Source organism: Notechis scutatus, chromosome Z, assembly GCF_049901735.1.
Source record: "Notechis scutatus isolate UNSWTSFEM ecotype Mainland chromosome Z, rNotScu1.2, whole genome shotgun sequence".
NCBI lineage: Eukaryota > Metazoa > Chordata > Lepidosauria > Squamata > Elapidae > Notechis > Notechis scutatus.
Window position 1 is genome coordinate 4,766,109 of NC_142025.1, and position 24,445 is coordinate 4,790,553.

Sequence of the window (24,445 nt, forward strand, 5' to 3'; positions counted from 1 at the left end):
GTGCCTATTTTTTTAACTACAAGAAGGACAGATCATCAAATCCATTTTGAGACATCAAATCAAAACTCTGGAAATATCCCAGTTTAGTCCTGGTTACTTTGTGGTGAGTTCTATTTCAACATGGCCAGGATTAAACCATGGTTGGAAATGTGGCATTCTGCTATCCTATAGGGATTCCTGTAGAAAATCCTCATGGCTATACTTGCTTTTTAAAATAATAATAATAATAATAAGATGGATGGAAAATCCCAACAATTAGTGTTTCAAACTTGGCAGCTTGAAGATGGGTGGTCTTAAACTCCCAGAATTCCTTAGCCAGCATGGAGGGTTCCGGGAGTTGAAGTTCACACATCTTCAAGTGCCCAGGCTTGAGAAACAAGCACATAGAATATCAGAAGGTCCTCAATTTATGAGCACAATTGGCACCAGAATTTCCATTGTTAAGCAAGGCAGTTATTAAGTCAGAGCAATTTGATGACCCTTTTGCCTGGGGAATTCTGGGAGTTGAAGTCCACAAGTCTTAAACTTGCCAAGTTTGGGGACCTCTGCCCTAGAGTCAAACTGGACAGAGAAACCTTCACCTTTAGCGTAACTCTTCCAGACATAACATCTGTGCTGAACTGGCAAATTAGAGTTTCCCCCAAAAGGAAAATAATGAAATATAATTAATAAATCTTAGCTGGAATTTAGCAACAATGAGGATTAGCAGTGCAGATTACAGAAGCAAAGGCACTTTAATCATCCAACAGGTCGATCCTAGGATCACACTGTGTATCAAATCTGAGTTAAGTTCCTTTTCTCAGTTTCCCAATTTGAAAGTCTTTTTTGCAGAAGCTGGCAAATATTTTAAGTTACCATTAAAACAATGTAAATAGGTAGTCCCTGATTTACAACTGCACTTGGGACCAGGATTTTGTCTTGCTAAGCAAGGCCATTGTTAAGCGAATCGGCCCTGATTTTACAACTTTTTTTTGACATGGTTGTTAAGCAAATCACTGGTGGTGGTTAAGTGTATCAGATGTTAAGTGAATCCAGTTTCCCCCACTGACTTTTCTAGACAGAAGCCAGCTGAGAAGATCCCACAATGTAATCCCAAGGAGCTGCAACTGGAACAAATACAAGCTCCCAAATTTTGATCCTGTGATGGCAGGGATGTTCCGATGGTAGGGATGTTCCTAAGTAAGAGGATTGGACTTCCATCACCTTTTCAGTGCAGTCGTAACTTTGATTGCTAAACAAATGGTTGTAAGTCAAGGACTAGCTGTACGTGTTTTTATTTTTCTTCAGTATTTTCCCTAACACTTTCTTCCTTCTGACACGCACTTTTTATAAAACAATTGTCCTTCATTTAACATAGGGAATGTATGTTTTTCCCACTAACCTTTGCACTGTCATACAAGAAAACATAAAATTTGGAGACGTACAAACGTAATTCAGATTGCATTAAAATAAACCTTTAAAAAACATATTTGCTCTTTATTACTCCTCCTCCTACAACACCAGTAAGAGCTGCTGAGAGTTGTGGGCTGCCTCTATCACCCTAGAAAAGCAACTAGGATTAAAAGTTAAAGCACAACTTTTAAAAGGTAATATTTTCTAGCTGTTTTCCAACTTAAATATTCAACTGGCATTAAGGCATGAATGGCCCACCACACACTGCCTCCAAAGAGCTGAGTGTTTCTTTGCCAGGCTGAGGGGACCCAAAGTCTGTCTGGAAATGTAAAAAAGAGAGAGAGAGAGAGAGAGAGAAAGATTCCTTGCGCATTCCGTGAAGTTAGTTTCTTCTTTTTAACAACTGTCCCAAATGTTGATATGCACAAAGAGGGTGGCAGATGGGTATTGATCTCCGCTCTTTGTCAAAAGGTGAATGTGGCGGTAACCTTGAGAAGGGGAGAAAAAGAAAAAGAAGCATTAATTTTTGTTTTCTTTGGCATCTTTTACTCACTGGTAAACTAAGTATGGAAAGCTGGACCGTAAGGAAGGTGGCGCGCCAAAGAATGGAGGCCTTTGAACTATGGTGCTGGAGCAGACTCCTCCAAGTCCCTTGGACTGCAAGGCAATCCAACCGGTCAGTCCGAGAGGAGATCAGCCCTGACTGCTCTTTAGAAGGCCAGATCCTGAAGCTGAAACTCAAAGACTTTGGCCACCTCATGAGAAGAAAGGACTCCCTGGAGAAGAGCCAAATGCTGGGAACAGTTGAGGGCAATAGAAGAAGAAAGGGACAACAGAGAATGAGGTGGCTGGATGGGGTCTCTGAAGCAGTAGATGTGAGCTTAAATAGACTCCAGAAGATGGTAGAGGACAGGAAGGCCTGGAGGAACATTGTCCATGGGGTCGTGATGGGTCGGACACGACTTCACGACTAATCTCAATAAACTAAGTATCAGCTCATTTTTTTCGACAGACCGCTAGGTATCAAGGCTGTCCAAACTGGGAAGATGCCATCATTGTTACATTCATCCCCACCATCATGGTCAACATCATTTATTGGGCATCCAACTCAAATGGATTCTAGATGGCCTACAAAACTAGAACCCTCCCATAAAAAAAAAAAAGCTAAAAATCAGACACACAACTTAAAATATAATGATCTAATCAATTGCAACACCGGCAATGGATTCTGCAAGATTCCTGTGCTTTCTGCGCTTGAAAATTACTTTGCAGAAAGGGCTGCTGCAAGGAGCAATTTAGATGAAGCGAAGGATGAAAAACAGGCTTGGCTCCTTCCGTAGTAATAACCATACACCTTTAATTCAGCAAGGCAGATCCGAAAACCACCTCTGAATGACTATTTTGCTCCTCTTAATAGGCTTAGCAGGTTGTTTTTCAACTATGGCATCCTTAGGATGTGTGAACATCAATTCTCAGAATTCCCCAGTCATTTTAAAGTGGCCAAGGTTTAGAAACACTGACTGATATCCTCAGAGTGAACTCAGAATAATGCAGAAGGATCCATGACAACAACAACAAAAATCTTTCCATAGCTGGGACTGTTCCTCGGGATCATGAGAAAGACTTTTTTAACTTTTAAAAAGAAATTTAAATTAATTGCAGGTAGCTTACATACCACAGGTACTTACAACCACAAATGGAAACAGGATTTCCATTGCTAAGGAAGGGAGTTATTAACTGTGGGGTTGCCGCGACAGTCATAAGTATGAGGACTTGGTTAAATCAATTTTTTTAACTGTTGTTGCAATTCCTTTATTTGGGCAGGAGAGGGCAACATTGCTCTAAAACAGGGGTGTCCAACCTTGGCAACTTTAAGACTTGTGGACTTCAACTCCCAGAATTCCTCAGCCAGCAAAGCTGGCTGAGGAATTCTGGGAGTTGAAGTCCTACAAGTCTTAAAGTTGCCAAGGTTGGACACCCCTGCTCTAAAACAAGGATCAACACTCTGGCTGGAACACTTTTTCTACCTTAATAACCAAGTTATTCTCAAGTTACTTAATTACAATACCCATCTTTCTCATCCGGCTTCACCTTACGGGATTTTGCCCAGTGAGGTAAAACTCTTCCTCAATGGGCAAAAAATGCTGGACAAACTTGGGAATTGGAAGAACCAGAAACCGTAAATTGGGGAAGCGCCCATTAGAAAGTATGGAAAAGGCTAAAACCCTCACTTAATTTGCCATCTTTTTGGCTCCCTTGCCTCCAAATTCTTTTGTTTCCGAGAGAACCTCCACGGTAGCATCCCTCAAGATTCCCAGTAAACTTTCAATTTAATGGACTATACTAGTATATACTATACTCCATTCAATCAATAGCCCTCAATTTACAACGATTCGTTTAGTGACCGGTTGACGTCGGAACGGCACTGAGAAAACTTTCCCCACACTTAATTTGGTCGCAGCATCCCTAAGGTCGTGACATGATCAAAATCTGGGCACTTAGCAACCGGGATGTATTCACAATTTGGGAAGATCATATATGACTTTCCCGGTTGGCTTCCGAAAAAGTCAAAAGAGGAAGTTGGATTTGCTTAAGAACTGTCTGATTTATTTAAGAACAGTAATGATTTGTTTAATCATTTAAAAAAAGTCATAAAGTTGGGCATGGCTCTCTTAACAACTAGATGACCTACAAGGTCCCTTCCAACTCTGTTAATCCTTAGCAATGGAATTTCTGGTTCCAACTGTGGCCGTACGTTGAGGACTGCCTGTGGTTATAAGTTGAGGACTGCCTTGAAAGACAAAGGTGACTCTTAGAGATAAGAGTCCATTAAGTACAGGTAGTCCTTGACATATGACCACAATTGAGTCCAAATTTTTTGTTGCTAAGTGAGACAGTTGTTAAGTTTTGCCCCGCTTTACATCCTTTCTTGCCACCATTGTAAAGTGAACCATTGTCATCATTAGGTTAGTAAGACGGTTGTTAAGTGAATCTGGCTTCCCCATTGACTCTGCTTGTCAAAAGATGACACAAGTAGATCACGTGGGACGCTGCAACTGTCATAAATACGAGTCAGTTGCCAAACATCTGATCACGTGACCACGGAGGATGCTGCAATGGTCACAAGTGTGAAAAACGGGCACAAGTCACTTTTTTCAGTGCTGTTATAACTTCAAACGTCACTAAATGAACTGTTGTAAGTTGAGGACTACCTTTAGTAAATGGGCAGAGTGCACATTAAAATATATGTAATGTACAAATTGTTTAGACTTTGTTGAATTTTGGTTATTACAATAAAAATCATGGTTTCGGCTTTACTTAGCATTTGATCGTGGTGTTGAACCTAGCTCACTAAAAAAAAACTGTTAACCATGAATGAGATTTTAATTAAGGTTTTTAAATCATTATTATACAACAGTTTTAGGTAATGATTGTTTTGCTGCATACTTTCATTTTTTGTAAGAAAGGCATATAAATTTGATTCATAAATAACATATGAATATTTTTAATAATTATTATATAATGGTTTTAGATAATAATTGCTTTATATCTTTTGTTTTATCAGGTTGCCATATGCCACCCGGAGTCATTTTCCGTGACATAGGATGCCCATATAAACTTGATTAAAAATGAAATGTTAATATTTTTGAAAAAGGTAAAAAAAAAGAAAAAAAGACTCACCTCGCTTCAGACTTGTGAAGGGAGCTGTGAATTGCCCGATAAAATCATTTTTCGTTGAGGCATCAAAATCTTCTACCACAAAACGGACTAGGGCAAGTTGCGGTACGTCAATTTCAAACTCAAATGTTTCATTCCAGGTTGGATTAAAACCTGGGCAAAAGCGAAGCAAAGCCAAGTATATATGTATTTTATCCCACTTTTACAATTTGTATTTATTATTTATATATTTATGCATTCATTACATAGAATAACATTGACCCAAAGTCACCCAGCTGGCTTTCCTGACTAAGGCAGGACTAGAACTCCCTGTCTCCTGGTGATGGGGCCAAAGCTCCAGTTGGCTTCCAAGTCTTAAGGCAGGATGTGAATTCTAACTTGGTTCTTTAACCAATAGAACAAACGAGCTCTCCCAAGCAATTCCGCAACCGATACTCTCTCCAGCCATCCCCTGCTCTTACACCCAACTAGCACCCCATTCCAGTGGTGGTATTCAATTTTTTTTTACTACCAGTTCTGTGGCTTGGTGGGTGTGGCTTGGCTTGGTGGGCGTGGCAGGGGAAGGGTACTGTAAAATCCCCATTCAATCCTCACTCCTGGGGGAAAGTTACTGCAAAATCCCCCTTCCCTCCCCACCCCACTGACCTGCTTTCCAGCTCCGTTCTCCTGTGCAGGGCAACCAAAGAAGACCCAGCCAATCAGCTGGGACTCAATGGGAGGCAAAGACTAGATGTGGGCAGGGCCAGTCAGAAGTGGTATTGGCTGGTTCTCCAAACTACTCAAAATTTCCACTACCGATTCTCCAGAACTGGTCAGAACCGGCTGAATGCCACCTTGGCCCCATTCCCATGACCCACTTAATAAGAAAGATAGCATGTTATGGGAATACTGGAGCACAAAGATAAACAGAAAGCTAGAATGCTGCATTTAGCAATACATAAAACATGGAAATCAATTAATCCCCAGTTTTAACCTTGGATGCATTAATATAGGTAGGTCTCGACTTATGAGCAACCCCTTAGCAACCATCCAAAGTTACAACGGAGCCTGAAAATGGGACTAAAAACCCAGTTTTTAATTTCTGAATGTCCACCCCACGATCGTTTATGATCTTTTCCAGCATCTTGTGATCACATGACCATGATTTACAACACTATTTATGAGACACCGTATTTACTTCGTTTCTGATAAAATAACACCCATTTGCTCAATGACTGTGGCATTCATTTAATGACTGCCTCAAAAAATGTCATAAAATTGGGCCAGTTAAGTGATGAATCACTTAATGACCGGCATGATTTCTGACAATAATTCTGGGCTTGGTTACAGTCATAAATCGAGGACTATCTGTACTCCCTAAGTTATGATTCCTTGCTTGGTCTCTCTCCTCTTACTGTTGTCCCAAAGGTGCTTTTTCAAAAGGCAACTGGACTTGTTTTTCCTTGAAGAGGTTTTACTTCTCATCCAAGAAGCTTCTTCAGCTCTGACTGAATGGTGGAGGATGGAAGGATTTATATTCCTTACAATCATCTGGTCATCAGCACTCTCTCTGAGAGTTGTTGAAGCCACTTCCTTCCTCCACCATCCAGTCAGAACTGAAGAAGCTTCTTGGAGGAGAAGCGAAATGTCTTCAAGAAAAAATAAAAGAAAATCCAGTTGCCTCTGGATTTTCTTTGTGTTTGCTTGAAGACATTTCGCTAAACTAAACATCTTCATTTGAGATAAGGGTCAGTTCTACTTGGAGAAAGCAATCCAGAAGGTACCTAGGAGTACATAGGGCTTTAAAAGTTAAACCCAGCATTTTAAATTATACATGGAAATCTACTGGAAGTTAATACAGCACCCACAATACAAGTGTAATAAAGCTGGAACAGCTCTTACCCACTAGCATGTGGGAAGCTGTGTTTTGCACCAACTGCAATTTCTACATAGTTTTCAAGAGCAGCCCCTGTGCTACAGTAGTCTAGCCTAGTAGTGAGGAAGGAATGAGTTAGGACTTCCAGTAGCGGATAGGGTCATAGCTAGCATACCCAAAGATGCTTTTTCAAAAGGCAACAGGGACTTCGGTTTTTCCTTGAAGATATTTCGCTTCTCATCCAAGGAGCTTCTTCAGCTCTGACTGAATGGTGGAGGATGGAAGGATTTATATTCCTTGCAGTCATCTGGTCATTAGTACTCTCTCTGACAGTCGTTGAGGCCACTTTCGTCCTCCACCATTCAGTCAGAGCTGAAGAAGCTTCTTGGAGGAGAAGTGAAACATCTTCAAGGAAAAACAAAGAAAGTCCAGTTGCCTCTTTAAAAAAGCACCTTTGGTACAACCATGAGCTGGATAATTTGAGGATCTCCAGAGACATTCCTCTTACCGTTGTTATCAATTACTTTGGTTTGGTTCTTCCCGTTGTCCCGCTGAACACCGTGGATCTCCACAATCACCCTCGGGTCCACAATGGAATTTTTGCTTTTGTTAACTTTTGGCAGTTGTTGGCCAGAGATAATCTGCAAGAAAAAGAAAGTCAAAAGAGAAAAAAGCAAGAGCTCAAATTCTATGCAGAGATGCCCATTCTTTGCCCATCCTAACCTCCAAATACCCCATTCTATAAGTGTGTGCAGAACAAAATATCATCTTTCATTTCGACTTTGACACGGCTCATCTCAAGCATGAAACAAGTTGCTTTGAAACTGGGAATGGTTTTAAATGTAAAGCGGTATGTTTTGCACTCAGAGCAGACTTTGAAACTTGGGATCTTCCCAACAGAAGGATGTTGATTTCAGTACTCAACTTACAACCATTCATTTAAGTGAGCCATTTAACACTACGATGGCGCTGATTAATAGATTAACAGAGTTGGAAGGGACCTTGTAGGTCATCTAATTCACCCCCCTGCCCAAAGAGGTCCCTACACTGAAAACAGTGGCTTATGACCATTTTTCACACTTACCACCATTGCATTATCCCAATGGTCACATGATCAAAATTTGGACGCCCGGCAACTGACTCATATTTATGACGGCTGCAATGTCCCAGGGTCAGGGGATTCCCTTTTACGACCTTCCGATCAAGTACAATCAATGGTGAAGCCAGATTCATTCAACCACTTTGGCAAGAAATGGGGCAAAACTCACTTAACTCACTTAGCAACGAAGATTTTGGGCTCAATTGTAACCGTAAGTCGAGGACTACCTGCAGTTTTCATATTGTCAGTTAAAAGAAAGCTTTAACACAGATCTAGGGGTAGCTGGAATCGCCAAACAAAATTTGAAACGGAATAATGTACATATGACGAATATGTACAGATATTCCTTGACTTATGACCCTTCAAGGTTATGACTTGCCTGAAAAAGGAGATCTTACAACCTGGATCCGAAGTTCTGATAGTCATATGATCACACTTTGGGCACTCAATCTCATGTGATCATGTTTTGCTGAAAAGTGACAATTTCTTCTAGTTTTCAGCCAAACCATCTCATGGGTTCATTTAATAATGGCAGCAATCCCTTAATACCCACACCAAAATGTCATAAAATTTGGGTTGGTCATGTGACCGGCCCTGTTTTAAAACCATTAGGACTTATGACTGTAGGGAGGAGGCTCCATTACGGTCATAACTCAAGGACTGAATTATTAACTGTAATAGCAAAACTGTATAATCTTCTATTAGAATTTGAAACAGAAAAACAAGAGAAGGCTACAGACTTGGGTACTTCCAAAAAAGTTCAAAAACATCCCCATAAATGGCTTTTGCTTTGGCCAGAAGATGTTTCACATGCAAAACAGATCTTTGAATTATGAACAATTTTATGCACTCCTAACATCTTTGCAAGCCTTTTGTAGATTAGAGGCAAAAGTTGCCCTACCAGCAGGCAAATATGCTGAAGAACTGCGCTAGAACGTGAGGTTATGAAAATGGATTTTCTTTCTCCACTCTTACCTTAACCTGGAATTTTTTAGGGCTGTACCACGACCCCTCCGTGATGGATCTGGGATTGAATTTGGACTGCTCGTTCCGAAGAAATTCTGGCTTTAGGATATAGCCACAGCCTCCGTTTTCTTGGAATCGGCCTTGGTGTATATCCATTTCTGAGCACCTGGACTGGAAATTTAAAGCAACTGGGAGAAAATGTAAGAGAAAGACAAGTCAGTGATTTTGGCTGTTCATCCTCATCATTAAAATCATCCTCATCATCTCCTCCTCCTCCTCCTCCTCCTCTCCAATCATATTTTATCTAGCTGAGTTCATTAGCAGCTATTGTCTATGGAGATGCTCAGTCCTCCACGTCCTGGTTGTCCCATAGGTGCTATTTTCAAAAGGCAACTGGACTTTCTTTGTTTTTCCTTGAAGTCACTTCGCTTCTCATCCAAGGAGCTTCTTCAGTTCTGAGTAGATTCACCATTCAATCTGAACTGATGAACCTTCTTGGATGAGACGCAAAACGTCTTCAAGGAAAAAGCAAGAAAGTCCTGTTGCCTTTTGAAAAAGGGCACTTTTGGGATCAGCAACTATTAAGTCCTTAAAGACAGCTTGTGAGAGAGAAGATCACTAATAGAAGTAGTCCTCAACTTACAACCTCAATTGAGACAGGATTTCCCTTCCCAAACAAGATGGTGGTTAGGTGAGTTGTGCCCAATTTTGAACCTTTGTTGCCGCCGCTATTAAGTAAATTACTGCAACTGTTTTTGTTAAGTGCTTGTTGTGCAAATCTTATTTTCCTCTGACTTTGCTTGTGGGACGGTGGAAGGAACTGAAAACGGTCGTGACATTGCCCTTAGATGCTGCAACTGTCATGAGATGTTATGATGGGGCTGAAAAGAGTGACTTACAACTGGTCCTCACACTTACGACTGTCCCTGTCCCTGCCGTCACTTAATTACAATTTGGGCCCTGAATTATAAATCCCAGCCAGCTTCCAACATTGAAATTGAAGCTTGACTTGCTTAATGCTTGTGTGATTCACTTAACAACCATGGTACAAAAAAGTCATAGAACTGGGCGAGTCTTACTTAATGACCACTATGCTTAGTGATGGAACTTCTGGTCCTAATTGTGATCATAAGTTGAGGATTACCTGTGTACACTTAAGTATAAAAATGAAGCAGCTTGCAAAGCAACTGTTTTCATTATTTTGAACAATATATCAACTGCCACTTATGCTGCTGACACCCTTCCTTACACCAGCCAGTTTGATTCCATGTTATTGACTTGATTAAAACAGACCCACCAAAAATTTAGGAGCATGTCTGCTTAAGTCCCACTGATTGCAATGGTAGGGCTGCTTCTGGATCCAGCCCAATAATTTAACAACCCGAAAGGGCTTACATGTATCCTCAATATAGTTACCTATCTGGCAACCCATGTTCCACATCTCGACCGGGTTGTAGTTGGACGAGTCGGTCCTCCAACCTGCTGGATAGATCCTGCTTAGGTGCTGGACATTATAATGCACTAGGTCAATAGCTGGATGAAAAATAAGAAATAAGACATAAATTCTTCTTTTTTAATGTTCTTTCTCTCAAGATACCCCTTATATAGCTGTTCAATCTGGGTCAGAAAAGAGGGAGGAATTTGGACAAGCAACCCATAAGGTAAAGGTTTTTCCCCTGTCTGATCATGTTTGAATTTTGGGCACAGTGCTCCTCTCTGTGGCTTCACTAAGTGAGCCAGCCTTGTCCGAAGACATTTCCATGGTCATGTGGACAGCAGAACACTCTTATCTTCCCACCCAGGTAGTGCCTATTTATCTATTCGCATTTGCATGCTTTCAAACTGGAGAGGTGGGAAGGAGCTGAGGCAAGTAATGGGAATTCATCCTGTCATGCGGCGCTTGGGTCTCAAACCCAGCCTGTCAGCTATCCAGCTGAGAAACTCGGTGTCTTTAACTGCTGAGCCACTGTGCTCCTAAACAGCCCATAATTTATGGAATTTAAGACACCAGACACAATAGCTACAAGGCGGCTTTTAACAGGTGCATACGAAATGCAGCTATCTCAGCTGTGACCACCTCTGAAGCTACTTCCTGCCCAGGAGTGCTTGTTTGTAGAGGATTACAAACCTCACTCAGGACTGCCAGAATTGTGGGTCCCAGGAGAAAGGGGACTATTTGGAGAGCAATCGGAAATTTTCTTCCTCAACCCTCAATGTTTTCTACAGCCCTCCTATTTGATCAAATCAATGGATCAATAGCTATTAGTTCAGGAGGAAGGGGAGGAGAGGTGGGAGGGAGGAAGAGGAAGGGGAAGGGAGGGAAGGAAGGAAGGAAAGAGAAGGGAAGGGGAAGGAGAGGGCAGGAGAAAAGGAAAGGGAGAAGAGGAAGGGGAGGGGAAGGAAGGGGAGAGGGAGGGGAAGGGGAAGGGAGGGAGATGGGGAGGAGAGGATGGGGAAGGAAGGGAGGGAAGGAGGGAGGGAAATTGTGGCAATCGTAAAGCGAACACTATACTTGTTAAGTGAACCCATTGGCCACAGTGGGTGTTTGTTGCCGGAAATCAAAACTAAACACCTGTTTCCAGGTATACAAAATATTGTAACACTTGGTCATGCCACAGCGGGAAGCTGTTGTAAGTTGAGGACTACCTGTACTAAGAATAATCCATTTAAAATGAATATTGGATCAGGAATGCTGCATATCTAGTTATATTCTAAAATCCTTGCCAAAAGCATTAAGAAGATGCTATGTACCTGATTCCTGAGCCACTTTAAGGATTTTGCCTTCGCTGAAAGAACACATCTCGTCAGGAGGCTGTGACTCAGCAAATCCTTGAAAATGGACACTTTTACAGTAGATGACAGTGTCTGACAGCTCCTTGGCAAGCTTTAGCTTGTCGCTCTAGCAGAGAATGAGAGAGAAATGGTCAACCAGCCACATCACAAGCCTGTCTAAAGATAAACTGGTTTGCAAGATGCAAAATGTCTCTTTAAAGCAGCCTGGTCAAAGACCAACTCATTAAAGCAGCCACACATGAATCAATAAATCAAAAAGAGAGCTGGAAGAGATCTTGAAGGTCTTCTAGTCCAGCCCCTGTACAGTCTCAGACAAGGGACTGTCCAATATTTCTTAAAAATCTCCAGTGATGAAGCACCTACGAACTTCTGAAGAGAAGATGTTCCACTGGTTAATTGTCCTCGCTGTTAGGAAGTCGCTCCTTAACTCCAGGTTGCTTCTCCCCTTGTTTCCATCCATTGTTTCTCATCTTGCCTTTGGGTGTTTTGGAAAATAAGTTGATCCCTCTCCTCTCTGCGGCAGCCCCTCAAATATTGGAACATTCTTATCATGTCACCCACCACCACATCCTTCTTTTCTCTAAACTGACCCTACCTAAATCCTGCAACTGTTCCTCATGTTTTTGTTTCCAGGCCTTTAATCATCTTAGTTGCTCTTCTCTGCCCTTTTTTCCAAAGTCTTAACATCTTTTTTGCAGTTGTGGCGACCAAAACTGGATGCCATATTCCAGGTTTGGGCCTTTACTAAGGTTTCACATTTCAAATGAAACTTGTTAAAACCACCTATATATCTTTTTTTTTTCTGGTTTACAGGTAGTTCTCAATTTACAAACATAATTCAGCCCAGAATTATAGTAATAATTTGCGTTAGTCATTAAGAAGGTCCTCACAAGCCCACACTTAATTTTAGAACTTTTTGCAGCAGTCATTAAACAAAGACATTATACCTAATGAAGCAATTTTGTCGGAAAGCGAAAATCAATACTGATTTCTGGCATTTTTTTCCAGTGCTGTTGTAACTTCAGTCATTAAATGTAAGTCGAATGCTGTAAGTCAAGGACTACCTCTGTAGATCACGTACCGGGACACTTACCAATTTCTTCTTTTCTACCTCACTTTTCACAGTCTCATCTTCTATTTCAGCTGCTTCATCTTCATCTGAAACCTCTTCTGTTTCTGGAGTTAACTTTTTCCCTTTCACAAGAATTTTCCCTTTTAATTGCTAGGAGATATAACAAAAATGCAAACCGATTATAAGTTGTTCTCTTGACTTACGACCACAACTGAGCTCAAAATTTCTGTTGCTAAGTGGGACAGTATTTACCTGCGTTGTGCCCCATTTTATGACCTTTCCTGCTACGGTGGGTAAGTGAATCACTGAAGTTGTTAAGTTAGTCATAGGGGTTGTTAAGTGAATCCGGCTCCCCCCACTGACTTTACTCATCAGAAGGTCACAAAAGGGAATCACGTGATCCTGGGAACACTGCAACCGTCATAAATATGAATCAGTTGCCAAGCATCTGGATTTTGACTGTTTCCTAGTATGATTTGATTGCTTATTGTACCCTATGACTATAATTAAGTGTTGCACCTGATGATTCCTGACTCTTGACGAATGTATCTTTTCTTTTATGTACACTGAGAGCATTTGCACCAAAGACAAATTCGTTGTGTGTCCAATCACACTTGGCCAATAAAGAATTCTATCTTTGATCATATAACTCTAGGATTGGCGCAGTGGTCAGAAGTGTGAAAAACTGTCCTCCAAGTTCGTTTTTTTCAGTGCTGTTGTAACTTTAAATGGTCACTAAATGAACTGTTGTAAGTCGAGGACTACCTGTATAATGGAGTCAAGAAAATAAGGTGACCAATTCAGGACAATCATCTAACAGAACAATGGTTGACTTCACAGGTATTAACCAAATACTATAAACATAGCAGAAGAGAAATGGACTTTAGAAGACATATAGCACCAGCACTTAGCACTTAGATTTATATGCCACTTCACAGCGCTTTACAGCCCTCTCTAAGCAGTTTACAGAGTCAGCCTCTTGCCCCCAACAATCTGGGCCCTCAGTTTACTATACAAGTAAACAACAAGATTTTCTGATTCTATCTTCATTACAATCAATCACAAAAGATTGAGATCTTTTTGTGTTGCAATCATGGAAACAGCTCCAAGATCAACGCAACCTTCTTATTGTGAAGTTTCACAAGCAACTTAAAATACAGGTGGTCCTCAACTTATGACTGTCAGGGTTCCGACAAAGCCACTCCCATTCAAATCATAAGTCTCTAGCTGCAACTCTCTTTATTAGGAGTGACCATGTCGGCGTTAGCTGGGTGCAGCCAACACTAAGAGGCATCATTCATTTCCCTCTTGACCCTGGTCTGCCCCCCACCCCCTGGATGTATATTCTCCAATGGGACACATCCATAGCCAAGAGTCATCAATCGTGTTCTCCAGTAATAATCTTGCCTGCCAACAGCTTCAGCTGCCTAACAATTATCTGAAGCATTTCAGGAATGCACTACTTTCCCCCCTCCCTTTCTGCTGGCAACTAAAAAGACCAAAGAAGTATTTTTTAGTTGACAATGACCAAAACTGAAACCAAAACTTCCGCTGCTAAGCAAAACAGTTGTTAAGTTTTGCCACATTTTATGACCTTTCTCACCACAGTTGTTAAATGAATCACAACTGTTGTTAAGTGAGTAACATGGTGGTTAAGTTGCCAACCTGAATCATGTGACTATGGTTCTAAGTGTGAATTAGCATCATAAATCTTTATTTTTCATAGCCGTTGCAACTTTGAATGGTTATTAAAAGAATGGTTGTAAGTCAAGAATCACTTATAACTTTTCTTTAAAAGAAATAATAATGTCAGACCTTTGAGGTAGACAGGAAATAATGTCAGATTATTAAGAAGTTTGATTAGGAAACCAAACTTATATAGATCAATACTAATTTTGTTCAGTCCTTGACTTATAACCATTCATTTAGTGATTGTTATAATGTTATAACATCACTTTAAAAGGTGCTATTATGACAGGTCCTTGCACTTATGACAACTATAGAATCCCCATGATCATGTGATAAAAAAATTCATCGCTTGGCAATCCGCATGTATTTACCAGGGTTGAAGTGTGGGGTTATATGATCACCGTTTGCAACCTTCCCAGTTGGCTTCTGACAATGGGGGAAATCTGGATTTACTTTTAACAACTGCATGATTCACTTAACCACTGCAATGATTCGCTTAACAACCGTGACAGGAAAGGTTGTAAAATCAGATATGACTCATTTAACAACCCTCTTGCTTAGTAACAGAAATTCCGGTCCCAATTGGGATTTTAAATAGTGGATTACCTGTAATAAAGTTAGTGTAAACATCTGGCTGACTGGGCAATCAACCATAGTAATAGAAAAATACAGAATAACAGAGTTGGAAGGGACCTTGGAGATCTTCTAGTCCAACCCCTCTGCTCTGGTAGGAAACCCTATATACCATTTCAGACAAATGGCTGTCCAATCTCTTCTTAAAAACTTCCAGTGTTGGAGCACCCATAACTTCTTGTTGTTCCACTGGTTAATTATTTCTCACTGTCAGGAAGTCTCTCCTTAGTTCTATGTTGCTTCTCTCCTTGGTTGGTTTCCACCCGTTGCTTCTTGTCCTGCCCTCAGGTGCTTTGGAGAATAGCTTGACTCCCTCTTCTTCGGGGCAGCTCCTCAGATATTGGAACACTGCTATTACGTCACCCCTGGTCCTTCTAATGAACTAGATATATCCCATTCCAACAATCATTTTGCACATGTTTTAGCCTCCAGTCTCCTTTTGGTCACCAGTGACTGGTTCTGTGGAGATTGGTTTTTCCAGAGGGAGCGTGGTCTTGCATGCTGCCTGCATCCCACAGATGTACCTGTTTGTGCGGTCCGGTTGCTGGCATGCCACAGACCTATGCCAGTCCATGGACTAAGGATTGGGATGACCCCTGCCCTAATCCTCTTGGTTGCTCTTCTCTGCATCTTTTTTTTACATCTTGACGACCAAAACTGGATGCGATATTCCAAGTGTGGCCTTACCAGGGCCTTATAATGTGGTATTAACACTTCACATGATTCTATCCCTCTGTGAATACAAGCCCACCAAAGTCATGCAAAGCTCACCTCTGGGGAAGGCAATTTGGTTCCTTTGGGATCAATTGGTGCCACCAGCAAGGCGTCCTTCAAAATGGAGTGGAGGTGGCGTGCCATCGTTTCCTGCTGGTCGACGCTGCAGTGATTCTCCAGAGATATAATGACAGGATACGGAGAGATCTGCATGGAAAAGAAACAAGCACTGGTCAATTGCAAAAGGCAGCTTTACATGGAATAAAAGTCTGTAGAGATCCTCAGTCTTCCAGGTCATGGTTGTCCCAAAGGTGTTTTTTTCAGGAGGCCACTGGACTTTCTTCTTATTTCTTTGAAGATGTTTCGCTTCTCCTCCGAGGAACTTCTTCAGCTCTGACTGGATGGTGGGGAATGGAAGGATTTGAAGAGAAATATAAGTCCTTCCATTCCACATCATCCAGCCAAAGTTGAAGAAGCTTCTTGGAGGAGAAATGAAACACCTTCAAAGAAAAAAACAAGAAAGTCCAGTTGCCTCCTGAAAAAAGCACCTTTGGGTTTACAACTGAATAGCTTACAACCATCAAACGTTCACATCTGCCTAACCCAGGTTCTTGGGAAGCATTCGATAGGCTGGCAAAAATGCCAAATCCAGTCTGAACATCTGGCTGACTGTGCTGTGGACCATGATAACAATAATAAATGGGGTGGAATCTCATAGCAATAGCACTTAGCACTTAGACTTATATACCGCTTCACAGTGTTTTCCAGCCGTCTCTAAGCGGTTTACAGAGTCAACCTGTTGCCCCCCAACAATCTGGGCCCTCATTTTACCCATCTCAGGAGGATGGAAAGCTGAGTCAACCTGGAGCCTGGTGGGATTCGATCTGCCAAATTGTAAGTGGTCGGCTGCAGCAGAAGTAGCTTGCAGTGTTGCACTCTAAGCACTGTGCCGCATGATATCTCTGAGAGTGAAATCCTTAAAACTTTTCAGTTAGACATTTGAAAAAGATTTGACCCTTATAATTATTGCTGTGCTGAATATGCTGTGCCACCCTATAGCTTAAGAGCCTGCTTGGCCTAATGCTTAAGGCACAGGCAAGAAAGTGGGAGACCGTGAGTTCGAGTCCCAACTTAGACATGAATGCTAACTGGGCGGCTTTGAGACAATCACTAGGAGATGGTGAGTTCTAGCCCCACCTTAGTTATAAAAGCCAACTGGGTGACTTTGGGCCCATCGTTCTCCGTTAGCTCCACTCACTTCACAAGATTGTTATTGTGAAGAAAATAGGAGGAGAAGGAATATGAGGTATATCAGCTATTTGTAAAAATAATAAAGGCGGGATATGGATAAATAAATAAATGAGTTGTTTCCCTAGCTGGAAAAAAGGTGTGTTTTATAATTACAAGATGGGTTTGTGCGTGTGGCATTTTTCTCTTATTCAACACCTTCCCATTGTGTCAAGAGAACAAGAATTGTCAGCAATTTCCTGAAGTGTTTTTTTTTGTAAAGAAAGCCACACGCTTGATTTGAGCTGTACTGCAAACTTCAATTTAACTAATTATTTGAGAGCATATAGTAGCCATTAAATCCAAATGTTTGTTCAATCCAAATTGAGGTCATTTTTGTGAACTTATGTTGTTCTGTCCATTTAAGTTATATGCATCAATATGTGCCAATTTACATCATTTGTCTAATTATATCATTGGTGTAATTCAGCAGTCCCTAACCTTTGTGACTTGGCTGACTGGCTTGGGGTGGGAAGGGAGAGGTGAGCTGGGCCATAACGAGTGTTGGGCTGGCATGCATGCAACTCACGCTATACACACACTGACCAATCACTCGCGTGGCCCCAGGAGGTTGAGGATCCCTGGTGTAATTTACACCATTTATATAATTGGTTTTGATTTATAGAATTCGTACAAATGGTTTAGAAAGAACACCCTTTCTCAATTATTTGGGGTTTAGAACTAGTTTGGCCTAGTTAATTAAGATACTAGTTTAGAAACCAGGAGATGGTGAGTTCTAGTCCTGCCTTAGGCAAGAAAGCTGGCTGGGTGACTTTGGGCCAATCACAGGGAGACTATGCATTCTAGTCCTGCCTTAATAGAATGGAATATGAAATATAGAATGTGGAATATGGAATGGAACAGAATGGAACAAAACTAAATAGAAAATAATAAGGAACGGAATGGAATATAGAATAGAATGGAATGGATCGATGGCTTATAGGAGTAGGAGTAGGGGTAGGAAAAGGATAGGGTTAGGGTGATTGGCCACACAAGAAATTAAGTCTCTGGGGCATGAGCTCACAGTGTACTTATAAACAGCAAAGTAAACTTAAGGAGCGGAACAAATTGTCTAACTTTCTCATATTTAATATTTAAATATTTAATCACTTTTTGCATTTAAATCTTTAGAAATTTGGCATCTCCTCGGGTTCAGAAGAGAGAAGCCATCTATCCTTACTTTGAAAGCATAATTCTTGATGGCTTTGATGGCATCCCTGAAGAGGATCTTGGACGTAAATGTGTAACCGTGGTAGATGACTGGCTCAGAGTTCGGGCCATCCCAACAATCGAGTTCCACACATCGGCAACCTTTCATCAAAGCTCTGCGGAAGAGACAACATCACAACCATTTGGGGTGTAGGTTTTTCATTCTCCCCCTTCCCCCAGGAAGGTAATGTTAAGAAGGAGCACCAGCCAAAGACCTTGGAAAGTGTTGGCCATTTGGAAAAGACAGCTGTCAGGGCTCCAACATGCACCCCCATTCAAATTACAAGTCTCTAGCCGCATCTCTCAGAGTAAAAAATATTGATTTATTAGGAGTTGACATGTCGGCGTTTCCTGGTTGAAGCTGACTCAGACACATGATTCATTTCACCCTTGACCCTGGTCTTCCCTCCACCCCCTGGATGTATATTCTCCAATGAGACACATCTATAGCCAAGAGTCATCAATCATGCTCTCCAGTAATTTTGTGGGCCAACAGCTTCGGTTGCCAAGGTGATTATCTGAGGCATTTAACGAATGCGCTGCTTTCTCCTGCTCCCTTTCTGCTGGCAACTAACCACTGTGCCACCCCAGCTCAATAGCAAATTAATGTCTGATATCAGAAATATCAAATATTAGAGTCCTAAGTACAGTGTGTTAAGTTGATGGATGAAAGGCAGGCAAGAAATGCAAGGAATAAATCTATTAAATAGTGTTTGGTACCTGAAATAGGCTTCAGTACTGCTGGGTCCTCTTAGCTGATCTTCCATGAGGTAGGTATTATGCGAAGAAGATATATAATAATGGCTGAGGGGTTGGGTCATATCCTGATACACTTGGCTGTGAGCTTTATTGAAAATATTCCCATCCGCAGAAAGCAAATACATCTGGAAACCATCTTTGCTCATGGACTTCTGTCTTTTAACTGCAAAAAGTTGGAATTAAAAAAAAAGAAAATAATATTCTAGGACTATTGTTGTTTAACTTCCTTTTTCCTTTATTCCAATATAAGTCGTCTTCAACTGTTGCTTAGTGACCATTTTAAGTTACAATGACACTGAAAAAAGTGACGGGATAGTTTTTCACACTTACTTTAGCTTACTTTATTGTCATTGCACCTCGTACAATGAAATCAAACACCATGTTCAGTGCACATCATGACCATGAAAATAAAAACAAACACGGATCCTTCACCCTCCACACATTGAACCGGAAACTCCCGACAACGCACCAACACTGCACTATACAGTAGAATCCAACAGAGCTACTGTCCTGGGATTGAAGCTGTTTTTCAGCCTATTTGTCCTTGTTTTTATTATTCTGTACCATATGTCAGATCGTAATAGTTAAAAAAAAAAGGGTGCCCAAGATGAGATGGATCTTTGTGAATGTTTTGAACTTTCTTAAGAAGCGGGAGCTATAAAGCTCTTCCAAAGAGGGGAGAGGGCTACCAATGATCCTCTGAGGGGCAATGACATTAACCCTCTGGAGTGCTTTCCTATCTGCCTCTGTGCAACTGGCAAACCATACAGAGGTGCAGTATATTAAAGTGCTCTCTATGGTGCAGCGGTAGAAGGTCACCAGCAGTTTTCCATTTAGTTGTTGTTTCCTGAGAAGTCTGAAGTAGTATAATCTCTGCTGGGCCCTTTTGACCAGGGCTGCAATGTTAGCACCCCAGGTCAGGTCTTCTTTTATGGGAACACCCAGAAACTTAAAACTGGCCATTGGATGTCTGATCTGTTCCTTCTACAGTCCACTATAAGCTAGCTAGCATTTTCTTTTTCTCTCTCTCTCTCTGTGTGTGTGTGTGTGTGTGTGTATGTATGGTATTCAGCTTTGTTCGGGTATTTTCCCACGCCATTATAGTTGTGCTTTTAAAGTTGTAGCAACGTTTTGGCAGAATCTCATCTGCCATCATCAGGCTTCTGAAAATGTATGATTGATGTATGTATGTATGTATGTATGTATGTATGTATGTATGTATGTATGGTATTCAGCTTTGTTCGGGTATTTTCCCACGTCATTATAGTTGTGCTTTTAAAGTTGTAGCAACGTTTTGGCAGAATCTCATCTGCCATCATCAGGCTTCTGAAAATGTATGTATGTATGTATGTATGTATGTATGTATGTATGTATGTATGTATGGTATTCAGCTTTGTTCGGGTATTTTCCCACGTCATTATAGTTGTGCTTTTAAAGTTGTAGCAACGTTTTGGCAGAATCTCATCTGCCATCATCAGGCTTCTGAAAATGTATGTATGTATGTATGTATGTATGTATGTATGTATGGTATTCAGCTTTGTTCGGGTATTTTCCCACGTCATTGTAGTTGTGCTTTTAAAGTTGTAGCAACGTTTCGGCAGAATCTCATCTGCCATCATCAGGCTTCTGAAAATGTATGTATGTATGTATGTATGTATGTATGTATGTATGTATGTTATTCAGCTTTGTTCGGGTATTTTCCCACGTCATTGTAGTTGTGCTTTTAAAGTTGTAGCAACGTTTTGGCAGAATCTCATCTGCCATCATCAGGCTTCTGAAAATGTATGTATGTATGTATGTATGTATGTATGTATGTATGTATGTATGGTATTCAGCTTTGTTCGGGTATTTTCCCACGTCATTATAGTTGTGCTTTTAAAGTTGTAGCAACGTTTTGGCAGAATCTCATCTGCCATCATCAGGCTTCTGAAAATGTATGTATGTATGTATGTATGTATGGTATTCAGCTTTGTTCGGGTATTTTCCCACGTCATTGTAGTTGTGCTTTTAAAGTTGTAGCAACGTTTTGGCAGAATCTCATCTGCCATCATCAGGCTTCTGTATTGTGTTCATCTGTGAATCAGACTATCACAGTCTGAACTGTCTAAACTGAAATGGCTGTGATAGTCTGACTCACAGACGAACACAATACAGAAGCCTGATGATGGCAGATGAGATTCTGCCAAAACGTTGCTACAACTTTAAAAGCACAACTACAATGACGTGGGAAAAATACTTCCGAACAAAGCTGAATAATATACATGTAAGTACCACAAAACTTAAGAAAACATATATATATATATAGCGTACTTCCGGTTTGCAAGGCTTCGGCGGCGGCAGGAATCCGCGATCGTGCGCGGTTTCTGCTGCACTCGCCACTGGAGTGCCCCCGATCCAGCCGGATTTGGGGGCTAATAGTTACCCCGTAGAGGTAACTGAAGATAGGGGAGATCCAGCAGGGATCTGGGGGAATCACAACCCCCCTCCTCAGCTGGCTTAATTCCCTTTTCCGAAAGCGGTGGAGCGTCGGTCAGCAATGCCCGCCACAAAGAAACTTTCATCCGGATAAGAATGTGCAGGAGGAAGCTGACAATTGAAAGTTTTTTGCTGACCGGGATAATAAGTAACATTTAAATACGCTGGAATTTTAACTTCATTAAAGATACATCGTTCCCAAAGAAGATTGGAAAAAGCGGCGGATGAAAGTTAAAAGGGAAAGTTTTTTTTTTCTCACTCTCCTTCCTTACGGTGATAGCAGATGGAAATTGGAAAAACCAGTTTTGCCACCAGCAGGTAATTAAACTTGAAAGTTAAAGCCAAGGGGACATTAAAGATTTCTGAACATTGGAAAAAAGAAAAAAAGAAAAATTTTTTTTTCTATAAGTGGGAAGGGAGAGGAAAAGAATTAGCCTAGTTGAAAATTACAGGCCAATCTCCTTATGCTGCGTCACCTGTAAAGTCATGGAATCAATTATTAACCAATCCATCATGCTCCACTTAGAGACAAACAACCTACTCTCCAATAAACAATTTGGTTTCAGAAAAAAACTATCCTGTAATCTGCAACTCTTACACTGCAAAAACATATGGACGACACAACTCGACCAGGGCAAAGCAATAGACGCAATCTACATAGACTTCTGTAAAGCCTTTGATTCAGTGGTACACGACAAACTACTCCTAAAAATAAAATCCTATGGTATCTCTGGACAACTGAATAACTGGATAGAAGCATTCCTATCAAACAGACAACAAATGGTCAAAATCGGGAGCGTCCTATCAAATCCAGTACCTGTCAATAGTGGTGTCCCTCAGGGCAGTGTTCTAGGACCAACTCTCTTCATACTCTACATAACGACCTCTGTGATCATATTAAGAGCAATTGCGTCCTCTTCGCTGATGATGTAAAGCTGTTCAATACCACAGACAATACTGCTACCCTACAAAAAGATCTTGACTATGTATCTGAATGGTCAAACAAATGGCAACTTCAAATCTCAACAAATAAATGCTCTGTCTTACATATTGGCAAAAAAAATCAGAAAATAAAATACAAGCTGAATAGTCAAGAACTTATTGATGACTCAAGCTCTGTAAAGGACCTTGGAATACTCACCTCTAATGATCTAAGTGCTAGAGCCCACTGCAACTACATAGCCAAAAAGGCATTAAGAGTTGTTAACCTAATCCTACGTAGCTTTTTCTCTGGTAATATCACACTACTAACCAGAGCATACAAAACATTTGCTAGACCAATACTCGAATACAGTTCACCAGTCTGGAACCCTCATTACGTATCTGATATTAGCACAATTGAGAAAGTCCAGAAATATTTCACAAGAAGAGTTCTCCACTCTTCTACTCGTTATAGAATACCTTATACCACCAGACTTGAAATTCTTGAACTAGAAAACCTTGAATTACGCCGTCTTCGGTCTGACTTAAGCATGGTATATAAAATCATACATTGCAATGTCCTACCCGTCAATGAATACTTCAGCTTCAACCATAACAACACAAGAGCACACAATAGATACAAACTCAAAGTAAACCGCACCAAACTTGATTGCAGGAAATACGACTTCAGCAATAGAGTGGTCAATGTCTGGAATACTCTACCCGACTCTGTAGTCTCTTCCCCAAACCCCAAAAACTTTAACCTTAGACTGTCTACTATTGACCTCACCCCTTTCCTAAGAGGTCTGTAGGGGTGTGCATAAGCGCACCAACGTGCCTACCGTCCCTGTCCTATTGTTTCTCTTATTCTTTTATTTTTCTTATATGTACCCATTTCATGTATCCACAACTATGTATACACTTATACTTACTATCTTGTAAACAATTGGCAAATCAAATAAATAAATAAATAAATAAATAAATAAATAAATAAATAAATAAATAAATAAGATTTTGCTGGAGGAGGCTGCTTGGAACTTATAAGACTAAAGTTAAACTGTAACAAGACTTCTAAAAGATATATTTTGGAACTTTGCAATTGAACTGTACCCCAGGAAGAGAAAGTGTAAAAAGAAGAAAGTGCTAAATGAAACAGTTTGTGTATTGGATTGCTTGGTGACTTTGGGACCTTTGGAAATTTTTATTTGAAAGACTAAAAACATTTGGGTTGTTTAAAAAAATTTTTCACAATGGCATTACTGGTTGATGAACTGAAAATGGAATTTAACAAGCTAAAAGAGGAGGAACAAGAAGGGAAGGGCTCTTCTGGATCTGTTTTTCACTTTTTAGAAATGGCGATTTCTACCTATCAGAAATTACAAGAACAAGAAGGTTGGGATGAAGAAGAAGAAACCATTTTTAATGAACAAACAACTTTACCTGGGGAAGAAAAGGGAAAGAGGGGAAAGAGAATGGAGAATTTAAGACTTAAAAAACAACCAAAAAAGGGAAAAATAAGGTGAAAAATCGATGCAATGTCAGAAAGCAACAGAAAAGAGGAATACAGAAGAGAGTGGAGATTAAGAGGATGGAGATCAAGAGACGGGGGGAGGGGTAAAAAGGCTAGATTGGAGAAGAAAGGAAGGGAAAAAGGGAAGAGAAGTTACAAAGGTTTGAAACAAGATGTAAAGAAACAAGATTCATTCAGAGATAATGGGTAAAAATATAATTAAAAAAGAGATTCTGCAAAAGTACATAAGACTGTATTGTTGTATTTGTATTTGAAATAATGTTAGAAAACTGGAACATTATATGATTATAAAATGGGATAAAATATTAAAAGGAATGTGTAAAATGCTTAAGACTTAATGATAGAGTTTAATTTGCTATGGATTATTGTTTT

The 24,445-nt window shown here is 40.6% G+C and overlaps 1 protein-coding gene across 2 annotated transcripts in view; it reads right to left on the bottom strand.

The window, feature by feature from the left end:
- Positions 1 to 1,222: 1,222 nt before the first annotated feature.
- The window catches only part of PLCD1 (phospholipase C delta 1), an 80,523-nt gene continuing 57,300 nt past the window's right edge, over positions 1,223 to 24,445 (bottom strand). For both annotated transcript variants that reach the window (XM_087946966.1, XM_087946965.1), the window contains exons 6-15: positions 19,108 to 19,309; positions 18,359 to 18,503; positions 15,949 to 16,098; positions 12,877 to 13,005; positions 11,742 to 11,889; positions 10,407 to 10,523; positions 9,000 to 9,178; positions 7,434 to 7,566; positions 5,074 to 5,223; positions 1,223 to 1,880 (exon numbers count right to left, since the gene is read on the bottom strand). In XM_087946966.1, the coding sequence (XP_087803092.1) occupies positions 1,789 to 1,880; positions 5,074 to 5,223; positions 7,434 to 7,566; positions 9,000 to 9,178; positions 10,407 to 10,523; positions 11,742 to 11,889; positions 12,877 to 13,005; positions 15,949 to 16,098; positions 18,359 to 18,503; positions 19,108 to 19,309 (1,445 nt within the window). In that variant the 3' untranslated portion in view covers positions 1,223 to 1,788. The remainder of the gene's footprint in view (positions 1,881 to 5,073; positions 5,224 to 7,433; positions 7,567 to 8,999; positions 9,179 to 10,406; positions 10,524 to 11,741; positions 11,890 to 12,876; positions 13,006 to 15,948; positions 16,099 to 18,358; positions 18,504 to 19,107; positions 19,310 to 24,445) is intronic.